This window comes from Quercus robur, chromosome 4 (assembly GCF_932294415.1).
Source record: "Quercus robur chromosome 4, dhQueRobu3.1, whole genome shotgun sequence".
Taxonomy (NCBI): Eukaryota; Viridiplantae; Streptophyta; class Magnoliopsida; order Fagales; family Fagaceae; genus Quercus; species Quercus robur.
This window is the reverse complement of record NC_065537.1, coordinates 74,778,645-74,789,173: the sequence shown is the minus strand read 5'-3', so window position 1 is coordinate 74,789,173 and position 10,529 is coordinate 74,778,645. Positions and strand designations below refer to the sequence as shown.

The 10,529-nt window shown below is 29.9% G+C and overlaps 1 protein-coding gene and 1 long non-coding RNA gene across 2 annotated transcripts; one reads left to right on the top strand and one right to left on the bottom strand.

The window, feature by feature from the left end:
• Positions 1–1,852: 1,852 nt before the first annotated feature.
• LOC126723738 (uncharacterized) lies at positions 1,853–3,484 on the bottom strand. Its single transcript, XM_050427527.1, has 2 exons — positions 3,064–3,484; positions 1,853–2,031 (listed from the first exon to the last, which is right to left on the bottom strand). The coding sequence occupies exons 1-2, from the start codon at positions 3,395–3,397 to the stop codon at positions 1,997–1,999; spliced, it is 369 nt and encodes a 122-aa protein (XP_050283484.1). The 5' UTR covers positions 3,398–3,484; the 3' UTR covers positions 1,853–1,996.
• A 3,962-nt stretch (positions 3,485–7,446) lies between these two features.
• LOC126723737 (uncharacterized) lies at positions 7,447–9,791 on the top strand. Its single transcript, XR_007654441.1, has 2 exons — positions 7,447–9,520; positions 9,668–9,791. It is a non-coding gene; the product is annotated as an uncharacterized LOC126723737 (long non-coding RNA).
• Positions 9,792–10,529: the final 738 nt, after the last annotated feature.

Sequence of the window (10,529 nt, the reverse complement as noted above, 5' to 3'; positions counted from 1 at the left end):
TCCAATTACATTTCGTTTTTTGTTTTTTTTAATTATGAACTTTAAGAATGATATAATGTTTCAAAAGCTTGTTTCATTTTCTTTCTGTTGTTTTGTGTGTGTATATATATATATATATATATATATATATATATATATTTCTATGGAATATTGTGCCATATGGGTGTGGGAAAATGGATCCTAAAACTTAATGACTTACATTGTGCCATAGTGATGCTTGGAATTTCACAATTTTTGTTTATTGATGTACATGGAAAAGTTCATTGATACTCCAATTCAATTCTCATTTAGGCAGGTAAAGAGAAGGAATGAAACGCTATGTACGACAAAAGAATTCTGTAGCAAATGCGTTGTTGATTTCCCTTTACAGGTAAACTGGATAATATTTTGGTCTCTTGGGTCAATTTTGTTCCCCTTGATGCAGAACTTTTGAAATATATATTTTTTTGTTACTCCAATTGGCTAAAAAAACCATTTAAACATCTCTTGGCACATTTATGATGTCCAACATAAGAAAGTTTTAATTGACATTTTAGACACTAATGATTAATAAGGCATGTCAAACAAAAGATCAGATGTATTGGAGCAATATTTAGGCATATCCGTGTTGAAGACCAACATGATGACTATAATAAAAAATGTCTGCACCCCAAGAAAGCCATGTTCTCTATCTGGAAATCACAGGTTGGAATTCACCAAGCATCAAAACTCAAAAGACACTGATTGGAAATCACATGAATTTTTGATCTAATGACAACTGGCGCAATAGGATAACAGGGAACATCATTTATCCATCTGTTGTTGTTGGGGAAATATATATTTGTTATACACACCTTGTTGCACATACATTTTTTAAGATTTACACACATGAAAATTGCACTGAAAACGGGACAAAAAAACAAAAGTTAAAATACTATTTTGGTCTTTAAACTTTACAAAAAGTTTGTTTTTATCCCTTAATTTTAAAAAGTTCATTTTTCATTCATAAATTATGTAAAGTTCATTTTTTGTAAACAATTACAAATGTTTTACTTTCTTTAACTTTACTAAAAATTTATTTTTTGTCCCTAAACTTTGAAAAGAAGTTATCTTTTCATCCCTATTTTTATCTTAAGTCTAAATTATTAAAAAAACACTCATTACAAAGTTTAAGTATGAAAAAAAAAAAAGAACTTTTCAAAGTTTAAGAACCGAAAAAAAAAAAAAAACAAAAAAACAAAAAAACAAAAAAAAATACAAAACAAAACAAAACAAAAACAAAACAAAAAAAAAAAAAAAAAACACAAAACAAAACTTTTGGTAAAATTTAGGTGAGTAGTTCTAGTTTTCTAGGATCACAAATTATTTTATAACTTTGTATCATAACTTTGATGTGGTAGATTGTAAGTAGTTGTCTATCACTTACATATAAACCCAAAATTTTTTCTACATAACTCACTCTCTTTTACGTCACAATTGTGACAAAGAAGTTGTAAGAAAATTTGTGATACTATATTTTCTCATTTTAAGGATTAAAATGGTATTTTTTTCAAAATATAAACTACCACCCAACCAGATCTTGCCACATCATCCAAAAAAAAAGGTCAAAATCGTCATTTTGACTCATAACCGACTCTCCCAAAATCAAAAAGAAAAACATGGCGCCATAATTCTACTCTTCTTCTTCTAAACAAAAACCCTAAAAAACCATAGACTTTTAAATAATGTCATTGATTTGTTCTTAACAATTAATTATATTAAATTTTCAATTATTCAAAAAGCTATGAAGATTCTCCATGTTAAGTTAACATTGTCCCAAAGGTCTAGAAATGATGGATTTAAAAATTTAATCTAACAAATTCATTCCATCGGCAAACTTAAATTCACACAAGTAATGATAGATATTTTTAGTAATAAAACATAGAAGCATATGATTTCCAAATTTATGTCATTTTTTCTTCTCTGACATTACATAAGTCATAGCTCTTAAATTTGCATGCAGTCACTTTATTTAACTTCATGCTATTGTTGGTGGTGATGGAACAGTGTAACCTGCAATAGATATAACAAGAGTTAAGCAAAACATGTATAAACCCAAATTGCGATTCCATAAACGACTAAGCAAAGCAACCCTTTTTCGTTTTTTCGACTCTAGAAAAGTAAAGACAAAAGGAATAATTTCATTTTTACCTAAGTCAAAATAAGTTCAAATATGTGTATTTGAATTAACTAATTATTGTGAAAGTCTATTTGTTTATTTCAATTATTTGGTTATCTATACTACAATTTAAAAGACTTTTAAGTTATTTATTAAGTTGTGAATCCTGTCTTGAATATTTCAAAATATCCCTTCTTTGCTTGCTTATAGGTTTTCAATTAAGGGGGGCAAATCTATAAAATAAAAATTCACAATTTAAAAGCTCTCACTAACTCATGTTCTTAGTAGTTTACAGTCTTCTTATCTCTTATTATTTTTGAAATTTAAATAGATGCACCCTATTTTCCTCCTTATCTCTTATTATTTTTTAAATTTAAATAGCCACACTCTATTTTTTTAATGCTAAACTATGATACACTAATCCCAAAAAAATAAAAATAAAAAACATTATAAAATATGTTAAAAACTTTAAAAAGTTGTACTTAACCAAATAACCAAAATAAAAAACTAATCCAAACTATGCTAATTTACCAACTCATCACCAAACAAAAAACATACACACGCACAACATTCATTTCCAATTACCATACGGAATAAAAGGAACACATAAATCGTGGAGAATAGGTTCATATATATATATATATATATATATGAGAAATGTTAACAAATACCAACCAGTGCTTGTTAAGGTGCAAAAAAGACAAAAAAAAAAGGTTAAAAAATACACCAAGCAGTATTTATAAAGCTGAAAAAATGAGATAAAATTGTAAAAAAAAAAAAAAAAACAAAAAAAAACAAAAAATTTGTCAAAAAAATTTCAAAAAAGTTGTTAACTTGCCATGCCCATTAATACAACCCTCTCTCTCTCTCTCTCTCTCTCTCTCTCTATATATATATATATATAAAGAGTTTTAGGAGTTTCTTACTTCCACAGGTGGTTCCAGGGGCCACTGGCCTGCCACAGTACTGTGCTACAAAGATCACTTTGTCCATGTCAATCATCTTCTCAACATCCGCGGTCATGTGCTGGCACACGCATGGCATGTCCGCCTTCTGGATAACACTGCAGCATTGTTGAGATGGGTTCATCTTTGGCATACCCTTTTGAACGTACATAGCACATTGAGCTACCAAACCCTGCATGTCACCTTGGCAGTCGTCGCCAACAACCATGTTGTTGTTGTTGTTACCGGAGAACAGAATCCCAGCAATGGCGAAGAAAGCCAAGAGCAAGATGTTAGTATTGAAGTACATTGCCATATCTCTCTTACGATATTGTATGTGTGTGTGTTGGTTGGTTCATTGGGGTAGTGAGAGATGGTTTTTATAGGGGTCTTGAGGGAAAGATTAGGATGAAAAGCTTAGCTTTTGAGCCTTGAAATTGGGCTCATTTTATGCATGCAGAACCATGCGTTAATTACGGTGCAAATGGGTTGATATGCATGTGAACAAACTTTATTTCTTCACACTAAAATACAAGCAAAAAGCTTACTTTTTTGTTACCTTTTTTGGAAGTAGGAGCCTTTCGCATGCATAACGTTCAAAATTCTCTGTCGATGACGTGTAAAAAGCTAGCTTAAACTTGTTTGTTTCCTTTTTGTCTTTTTGGACTGAAAAAGAACATGATAGAAACCCCATTATTTTGTAAAAGGAAATGAGGAATATATAAAATTGATGTATAAGAAGAATTTATAAGAGGTACAAACATATTTAAAATTTACAGCCTTTATAGCTAAGTAATATTACCTGATCTATTTCATAAAATAAAAAAATAAAAAAAAGTTTGAATAATTTTTTCCGTTCTTATTGTAACAATATTGAATCAGGGACTGAACAGTATATATAGGTAACCACTAAATTACCGATATATAGCTAATATATATAGGTAATTTTTTTTTTTTTCCGTTCTTACCTATATTTAGCTAAGGTTTGAGTAATTTGTTTTTTCCATTCTTATTTGTACTGTTAAAGTCTTAACCTTTTTTTTTTTTTTTTGGGTTGATGCTTTATTTCAATTGCTTTGAATGCACGAATATTTAATTATTTGAAAGTAAAGACTTTTGGTCTATTTGAATATCACTTATTATTGAAAACTAAAAACACTATAGTAAAATAATTTTTAAATGTATGAATAGTATTGTGGGACACAACTTTAAAGTTGTTTTTGTTGAAAAAAATAGTTTGTAGGTCCCGTGAATAGTACACGGGACTCACTGTTTTTAAACGCAGATGCAGACGTGCACTGAATAATCTGTATTCAAACTCCACCTTTGTATTTGTTTGGATTTGGTGTCTGCGTTTTTGACTACTTTTTTTTTTTTTTTTTTTAAGTCTAGCGCCTGTTGTACTATTCATTGGACATGAACCATGAACCGAAACTCAACCAGTAACCAAAACTCAACCAATAATTTTTTTATTGTTTTTAATTTTTAGTTTCTAATTTTTAACAAAATAAACGATATTCAAAAGCACACTTTACATTTAGTTATTGTAAAGTTTTTTGAAAAGACATTTACTGTGACGTTGATTGAGTTTGAAAGTTTTGACGGGTTTGTTGCTGAAAGTTTTGGTGTGCATTAGACTTATTGAAATTTTGAGGTGTACAGCTCAAATTTTCAATAAGTCTAAAGCCCGGCCCTATGTGGTCTGTGTGGATTGTAGTGCCGTCTACACTGCGTAGTGTTGGAGTGGGTATCTTGTTTGTTTGTTTGTCCTCCTTTTGTTTATTTATTTGTGATTTGTCCTGACATACTTTATAATTAATTAATCTTAGTAGTATAATTAATATTTTTGTTAGAACATTATTGAAACTTTTATTGGATTTGTAGATTTGGGGGAAAAATAACTACAATATTTGACTTTTTTTATAAAAATAATTCAAATAATATTAGTTCATTGAACCAGCATCTCAAATTGCGTATGCACATATGTGAGTATCCTGTTGTTCAACGTGACGAAATTCAACAAGATTACATTAAATTTGTTCCATACTAACCTCCTCTTACAACATTCAAAAAACTCAGACAACCAAATCATCATTGTAGCTTTTCAGACTCTTTCTTTCATAAATTTTTTTAATACTTCACCCCACTCCCCCCACCCCCAATCAATCTCCTGGCCCCATCCCTGAATTGAATTATTAAAAAAGACAAAAGAAAAAAAAAATATTTGTAAGTTAAGAGATCATGATCACATGTATTCAATCTAACGATCTTATTCTTTTATTATGTTGTTTTAGCCAAATGTTTCTTTTACAATAAATTTTAGGAAAATTTACAAATTACTCCCTTTTAGTTTGGTTTTATCATAATTTAATAAATATTTGAATTTTCAATTGCTATATTTGACCTTTCAAAAGTTTGAATTAAAATATAAATTGTTTGGGTTTCTTCAAATTATTAGATTTTGTAGTTGTGGATAAAAATTTCCCCTTTTGGTATGGCCTAACACAATCTAGCCTCACAAGTTTTCTCAATTAATTACTACATGTTGACTCCCTAAAGTTTGATTTTTTTTTTTTTTTTTTTTTTTTTTTTTTTTTTTTTTTTTTATATTCAATAGTTACAATAATGAGGAGGAGAGATTCAAATTGTACTTCTCTTAATAAAGAAGAATGTGCTATGCTACTAAGTTACATGATTCTTGACCCTAAAGCTTGGATTGAAATGAAACTGTTAGGGATAATTTGGATAAAACTCTAACGATTTCATTTTAGTCTAAATCGTAGGGATCAAATGTAATATAAATATTTGTGATTCTGTGTTCCAAATTATGATAGAGTGCAAATCATAGAAACATGGTACGTAATTATCCTTAACTTTTATTTTCAAGATCATACTTGTTTTAAACCTAACGTAATTATTGAGGCAACTTGTTCTCAACTTAGATCAACTAGTCTAATAATTTACTTATTCCATTCCTTTATATAAGTTGTAACAACGACCAAGTTTGTCACAATATAGTAATCTAATATTTTTTTTTCAGTTTTTTCTAATATAAAATGTTTTATGTTGAAAAATGCAAGAAAAATAATATATTTGCTAGCAGGGCACATTACTTTTTGTTAGCTTTAAAGGACCTCCACACGGGAAGAGTGATGAACATATATGAGTTGATACCTTCTCTAGTTGGAGTTCATATTAATTTCTTTATTTTAAATTTATGTAGATTTATTTCTAAATGTACTCAACATTAAATAGATCTGCTAAGATAATATATTTATTTGTCAAGAGCCTTATAGTTTAGTTATATCGTCAAATTCTTCCATGCATGAAAGAAAATATAGGCTCAACTATACGAATATGTTGAATAAGATATAGTACCGGCTGAATGTTAGAGCAAAAAATACGATCGCCTAAGGCCCTAAGTAAAAAAAAAAAGCCCCTCAAATTTTAACCAATAGAATTATTTATAATCAATAAATAAATTAATAGTTTTTTTACCAGATTAAAAAAAAATGCAATGTTCACAATATTTTTCACAACACTTTTACAACTAATGTTAAGTAGTAGGTTGTTATTGATGACAAAAAAATAATTATAGTGATATTTTCAAATAGAAAACAAAAGGCAACTTAAAACCAAGGATTTGTTATAAAAAAAATATTATGAATGTTGCACTTTTAAAAAAAAGAATAATAATAAGAGTTGAGTTTGTAAACTTTTACTAGTTCTCATCTAAATCTACCACTAATATCATTTTTTTTACTTACCACTATTAATCTGCCACATCAGAAAGTATGAAAAATTTTGTCAAACTTTTTCTATACATAAAATTTCTAAAAAAAAAAAAAAAAAATATTATGTAGCTCATATTAATTAGTAGAAAATTTGCATTTAAAATAAAATAATTAATTTTCGTCTTAGGCCAAATGCATTAAGCCGCCTCTGATAAGATATATGCTTAAATGATTAACTCTAAACTACTTACAAATAGCATTGCCTGTTGTTTGGTTAGGGAGAATTTAATTACGTAATACTTTTGTTTTTCACTTACTTGATGCGAGAATCCTAAGTTTGATTTAGTCTAAAAAATCGCCAAGAATAAGGCACTTCGTGGAAACTTCACAGATTGCCAATACGAACGCAATCTTGAGTAAACACGCACGCAAGCAGTTACTCTTGTTGACCAATACGAACACCTAAAACTCTCCACCTCTACCTTTTTATCTTCTTAGCTTTCTTTTTTTTTTCCAAGTACTTGAAGCTTGAAATGGACTTTTCTCTGTTTCCAGCTCCTCTCTGCCCTATAAATAATAGCCGTATTCTCTTCGTTTGTCTCTCACTATAGACATTATTAGACAATATCCATATTATTCATAGAGCTAGCCAATGAGCTTTAAGAAACAATATTGGAATCTCAAAAAGAGAAACAACATATTATTGAAGACATGGCGTTGAGTAAAGAATCAGCAACTTTCTGTCTAAGATTGCAACCAAAAACTGTTGATTATTGCAATCTTAGGCAAAAGTTGTTGATTCATACTCAACGCCAAAAGATAAATCCATATCCACAATGCTAAGTTGTTGTCTAGAAAGCGAACATTTCATGCGTGTACATGTTAGCGCCTGCAAGACGATTGACATAGACAAAGTGGTCTTTGTACCAAAGTCCTGTGGCAAAGCCACTAGCCCCTGTGGAGGTAAGAAATTCTTTCGGCCATAAAACTCTTTATGTAAAAGTCTTTTCCTCCACAATTTATGTGTCCCTTTTACTTCACATGGTAATTGGAAATATCAATATTCTACTTGGATTAATAATATCAATAATCCACACATACAATGTCAAGATCCCATATTTCGATAGAAGGTCCTATTGAGCCAACAGCTTTCACCAAGCTTTGAAAAAAAAAAGCATCAGATTTCTTTGGAGAACCACCTATCCCATCTATTTGACTATTTCCCCGCCGCCACACAAATATCATCTCATATCTCTCTCTTGGCTGGCCAACTAAGCATAAACACAAACACACTCCTCACACCTCTCTCTCTCTCTCACTCTCTCGCCGGTGCTCACTCCACCATTGTTTTTCTGACGGGATTCACCCGAAAACACCATATATAGGAAGCTCTTAGGCTCCACTATCTCATTTTTTTAAGGTAAACTCTTAACGTTTTGGTGGATTGTCATGTTGTGGTTAGATTTCTTTCTAATATGAGCTTCTTGGGTGATATCTATGTGATTCAATTTAGGATTTTGATTTTGTGTACTTTTATTGTGAATGGTTGTGGATATATTTTTTTTTTTTAAATGGTGGCCAGTTGAGGTTTACCGATGGTAAATTTGACTTTGGTCTTCTAATGTGAAATAATTGGTAAATCTAATTTTTATTTCTATAGAGCTTAATTTGGAGCTAGTTGAAAGTTTAGATTTGGCTTGTAATGGTGGATTTTGTGATATATCTTGTTTCATGGGTCTCTATTAGTTATGTTCGGTAAATCTTAAGGGAGCAACTTATAAAGTATTAGCACTTTATTATAAAAGGAGTGAGTAGGATGGAATCCAAGACGTTTTAAATATTTAGGTTTGCTAATTTAGTTGCTTAGTTAGTAACTTTCCATTTCATAGCTAGACATATTATCAAGCGTGATACTTATCGTGATAGGTTTGCTTGACATTGTTTAGGTCTTAGTTGACCCATTTTTGAAGCTTTGGAAGTTAGGTTTTTTGCGGATTACAAGGTAAATGGCTCCTTAATGGGATTTTTTAGAAAGATAATCATATTGCATAAAACTTTGGTTTTGGGTAACATATTTTGGAAAATTATTTGGGGAGCTATGTTTTTCTAAAAAGTGTCGTGTTGTGACCCTACTATATATGATTATATATGAAAAACACATCATATTTAATATTGCATATGGGAAAATGCATGAATATTTGGCATGACAAAGACAAGCATCTTTGAATTCTTTTGATAATGGATTTCATGAAATTATTGTATTGTTGCAATTTCTAAAGATGCGTTTACCTTGACTAGTAATATTTGGAAAAATTGATAGAAAATATTATTGATAATGAACAGTTTTAGAGACCTTGAAAATTTTATGGATGTCTTGGTTATTGGACAATTTTATGAAAATACTTGAAGTAAAATATGTGTTTTGAATACTTGTGAGCTTTTGATATGATTTTGCCACTGTAACGACGTCTTTTTGACGTGTGATTACCTTGTCTTTATGGTGACGTCTTTGTGGCTATAATCATCTTAATGGAATTTTCATTTCCTCCATCCCTATTAATTATGCTATTTACTGAGCTGTCTCATCCCATTCTTTCACTAACTTTTTTAGAGTAGGCAGCGACCCTTTTGTAATAGGTTTTTGTGGCTAGCAATAGTTAGACAACTACTAATGGAGGCTGGACTTTTGTGGCAATGATCCTTAGGTGTTGTACATTCTAGAGAATATTTGACACATTCTTTTGTAACTAATAGTAGTGATGACTTTTATCCCTAATGGGACAAGTTATTGATGTGTAATTATAATTTTTCAAACCTCCATTAGGCTAGACTTTTGTGGCAATGATCCTTAGGTGTTGTACATTCTAGAGAATACTTGACACATTCTTTTGTAACTAATAGTAGTGATGACTTTTATCCCTAATGGGACAAGTTATTGATGTGTAATTATAATTTTTCAAACCTCCGTTCTTTTGTGGTCAATGGTCCTTATAATTATTCAGACCTTTAACTTACTTTGGAAGCACTCTTAATGAAATTGTTGTCAAAATTTCTTGATGTTGATGGAAATTCTTTGGATTGAATTGTAAAAAAATTTACAAGTACTTTTGGGTTGTAGTTTCCTCAAGCTTTGGACCTTTTTTTGGGTTTGGGGCATGACACTTCGAGTGTAAAATATGTTGCTATAAGTGTAACACTCCAAAATCATAAATAATAAATGTCTATTCAATCTAAATAATCCATAAAAATATTAAATAAATGTAACAAACAACCTAAAATTTCATCACAATTGTCAGAGCTCTAATTCCACCAAAGATAAAATATCCTCAAAATAATTCTCTAATACAATATTCAATACCATAAAAATAATAATGAAATCTTCAGTTTCACAATATAATTTGTAACTGTTGGCTTCCAAGAATCTCTACTCCAATGATCCCTCTAATGTATCTTTAAGGGGGAATAAATGGGGTGAGATAACTCAATAAGTGGAATTCACTAACATTGGGGTGTGGGAATAAATAATTCTTACAACAAATTCATAACTTGTAACTCATCAACATTTTATCATCAAATATTTCATATAAAAAAATATCTTTATATTGTGAGCCATCATGATATATATATATATATATATATATATATATATATATATATATACACATATCAATACCATCATATATAACAATTTCCTAGGCTTTTCTCGTGGTCAAC